Source organism: Staurois parvus, unplaced genomic scaffold, assembly GCF_062004578.1.
Source record: "Staurois parvus isolate SC_StPar_1 unplaced genomic scaffold, SC_StPar_1.0 ptg000263l, whole genome shotgun sequence".
In the NCBI taxonomy this organism is placed as follows: domain Eukaryota; kingdom Metazoa; phylum Chordata; class Amphibia; order Anura; family Ranidae; genus Staurois; species Staurois parvus.
In genome coordinates this window covers 2118939-2122416 of record NW_028318059.1, presented here as the reverse complement: position 1 = coordinate 2122416, position 3478 = coordinate 2118939, and the positions used below count along the sequence as shown (strand labels likewise).

Below are 3478 nucleotides of genomic sequence, written 5' to 3'. Positions count from 1 at the left end.
TGCACCAGTTAGACCAATTACTCCTAATTGTAACTGTCCTTCTGCTGGCCAATTTTACACTGCTGCATCCTCTCCAGTATCTTCATTCTTGTAGTAAAAACCTAGCTTATAATAGTTTTTTTGATTGAAAAAGATACTTTATACGTAAGTATAAAAAAACATGATACTCGTTATTGGGGTACATCTCACCCTATACTGCGACGCAGCGCACCACATTGCAAATTTAGTTCCAAGCATACGATAAATACATTCAATAAATAAATACATTCACTCAGCGGTATGATACCTGACGTGATGTGACGAATCCCCAGACCAACACATCATGCATAACGCCGCTTACCCCGAGACCATAGCATCCTAAAACAAAGTACATTTCCTAACATTACGAAGTCATGCAAAAAAAAAAAACGGATGTTACACTTTACAATAAGCATCGGGTGTGTGGGGGGAAGGGGAAAAAAAGGGGGACACAGGCCCGAAGCTTTATTGAAGGGACAAAGACATGCAAGGGGGAGTAGGGGGAAGGGGAGATCTTCAGACGTCCTCTTCCTCCTTAAAGTCCATCAAGGTATAGTCTCTGAGCAGACTGAGGATCAGTCTGCGGCAGTCCTCAATGGACATCCTCTCCCGCTGGTGGATGAGGCGCTTCCTGGCGCACCATAAAGCGTCCTTAAAACAACACAGCACCCGCCAGGCGCTGTCAATGTCCTCCAGAGAAAAAGTTCCACAGAATAGTCCATTCAACACCCCAAAGTGTGTGATGGCTGTCTGTGGTACAAAGTCCTTGAGTTCAGGTTCCAGGGCCCCCAGCAGGTCTTGAGCAATGGAGCACTCCCAGAAAACGTGATGAGACGTTTCCTCATGGAAGATGCAGAAGGGGCAGTGTCTGTATCTGCTCAGGTTCCTGGCATGCATAAATGTCCTGAGAGGCAACCCCCCTTGGATTGCCATCCATGCCAGGTCCTTGTGCCTGTTGGTGAGAATGTTTGAAGAAACATTCCTCCAGACCACTTTGCAGGTGTCTGAAGGCAGGCCTGGAACCGACTCCAAAATGTTGCTTGCTCTGATGAGCTTGTAAATGGTCTTTGGTTTCCACAAGTGCTTGAATACAGGGAGTAGCCCCTGCTCCTTGATAAACTTGAAGGTGTCCAGGTAGTACCAAGGGGTCTCCCAGTTGTAAGGGATGGAACTGTCCCAATTGTCCCATCCGAGGGACCTCCAGAGAGGCAACAGGAAGAAGCGTGACATTGCGTTCCCGCCAGAGTCCATAATCCTTTTGGGCAAAGTTCTGCGGATGCAGTTGCAGGCAAAGAACACCCTCAGTTGGGTGGCGATGTCGGGCACGCCCTTACCGCCCTTGAGGGGTTCCTTGAACATGACTGCCCGCTTCACTCTGTCCATCTTGGAGCCCCAGATGAAGTGAAACACTGCACTGGTGATGGCCTTACAGGTGTTGACCCGTGGGGGCCAGGCCTGGGCGAGGTACTGCAACACAGGGAGAATCTCGCTGCGGAGTACCAGTGTCTTCCCTTCGATGGTGAGGTCTCTGAGGCTCCAAAGTCCAAATTTTTGTCGCATCTTTGCCAGTCTCTCCTCCCAAGACTTCAGGGCTGCGCCCTCGGCACCAAACCAAACTCCCAGGATTTTCATGAAGTCTGTCTTGATGCCAAAGGGCATGGATGCAGAAGAAGGCAGGAACCACTTTCCGAAGAGCATGACTTCCGACTTCCCGCAGTTGACTTTTGTCCCCGAAGCTTGGCCGAAGTCCTCGCAGGTCTGGACGAGCAGGTCGATGGAGCGCTGGTTGGCACAGAACACCGTCACGTCGTCCATGTAGAACGAGCACTTTACTTCCCTTCTGTCTGGTCCTGGCGCGGTGATTCCCCCAATCTCTGGATTCCGTCTGATGCATTCGGCGAAGAGCTCTATACAGCAAACAAAAAGCAGAGGTGAAAGAGGGCAGCCTTGTCTGACCCCGCAGAGGACCGGGAAGGGGTCAGTTTTCCAGCCGTTCACCTGCACCGAACTACAAATTATACATGATGTCAACATATGAACAAAACATTTCCCTGAGACCAAACCTGCGCAGGGCTCTGCACATAAACCCATGGGAGACACGGTCAAAGGCCTTTTCCTGATCAAGACTGACCAGGGCCGCGTGCACACGGCCGTCCTTGATGTATTGGACCGTGTCCCGGACGAGCGCTAGGCTGTCCGCAATCCTGCGGCCAGGAATGCCGCAAGTCTGATCCGGGTGGATGATCTGTCCGATGACGGCCTTTAGCCTGTTAGCCAGGACTTTGGAGAGGATCTTGTAGTCCACGTTCAGGAGAGAGATGGGACGCCAATTTTTCAAGTCACATCTCTCCCCCTTACGCTTGTACAAGATCGTGATCATCCCCTCCCTCAACGAAGGAGGCATCCTGCCCTCCACCACCATCTCCTCGTACAGCTCGATCAGGTCCGGGCCTACGAGGTCCCACAGCGCTACATAGAGCTCTGCCCCAACCATAGTTGGACACCTGGGCATTTATAATCCACATTGAGACACTTACCCATTTTGGTTGCTAAGGGCAGTGATATGCAAAACAATAGCACAGTCCCTTGTACTCTCCACTTGTGGAGCAGCAGGATATGCATGCGGCAACCTGCCATGATTGCTACGGGTAACAACATGCAAGAAAGTGACGCCGGTCCCACTGACATAGACAATTTGATTGTTGGCACAGTCTTTAATTCCAGCTACCTTTTGGGCAATGAGAAGACACTCGTACAGGCCCAACATGGTTGCTATGGGTGACAGCACATTAAACAGAATTTGCATAACACAGTCAAAGTCCCAGCAGTGCAGCACAATTAGACTTCCTAGCTTATAATAGTTGGTTCTCATAAATTTGGGCTGAGCCTTAATCATCAAAATTGTCCTGTGCTAGCCACATTTGCACTATTGTAATCTGTGAGCTCCTTATTCTTATAGTGAAAAACCCTGCCTGTATTATACTGCTGTGTTATTTTTTTCTGTTCTTTAGTACATTTTAGTAAATTTTCCCTTATTAAAGAAATGTTCTGATGCTGTTCAGTTTTACACTGCTGTATTCTGCAGTCTCCTAAATCTTAATAAGAGCTTTTTAGAAATTGTCAAGCAGCAGGATAGTTTTGCATCAGTGAAAACATGGACAGCCACAGTGAACTATTGGACAATTTCTATTCACTGGTAAAAGCTTATCTGCCGTTTGATAAAAAAAAAAGCATGTGTGCCTGCTAAAGATACCTAAAATAATTTTTTTTCAACTTAAGCAAATATTTCTGCTGAATATAGGCCAAGCTACTTGTGAAAGAAAGAAAAAAAAACAATTCCACAGCCAAATATATGCTGCCAGTGTATGCTATTGTTGACATTGATGAATTTCATTTAATTTTGTAACACAATGTACAGCTTTAAGGCATAACCCAAACATATTATTTAAAGGATTTATGT

General features: G+C 47.5%; 1 protein-coding gene across 1 annotated transcript; it reads right to left on the bottom strand.

The window, feature by feature from the left end:
- Positions 1 to 534: 534 nt before the first annotated feature.
- Positions 535 to 1716, bottom strand: LOC149459328 (uncharacterized). Its single transcript, XM_089681286.1, has one exon. It carries the CDS (start codon positions 1714 to 1716, stop codon positions 535 to 537), a length of 1182 nt encoding a protein of 393 aa, XP_089537412.1.
- Between the last annotated feature and the right edge of the window lie 1762 nt (positions 1717 to 3478).

Coding starts and splice junctions, on each gene's coding strand:
- LOC149459328 (XM_089681286.1), bottom strand. CDS start 1,716: ATGCTCTTCGGAAAGTGGTTCCTGCCTTCTTCTGCATCCATGCCCTTT.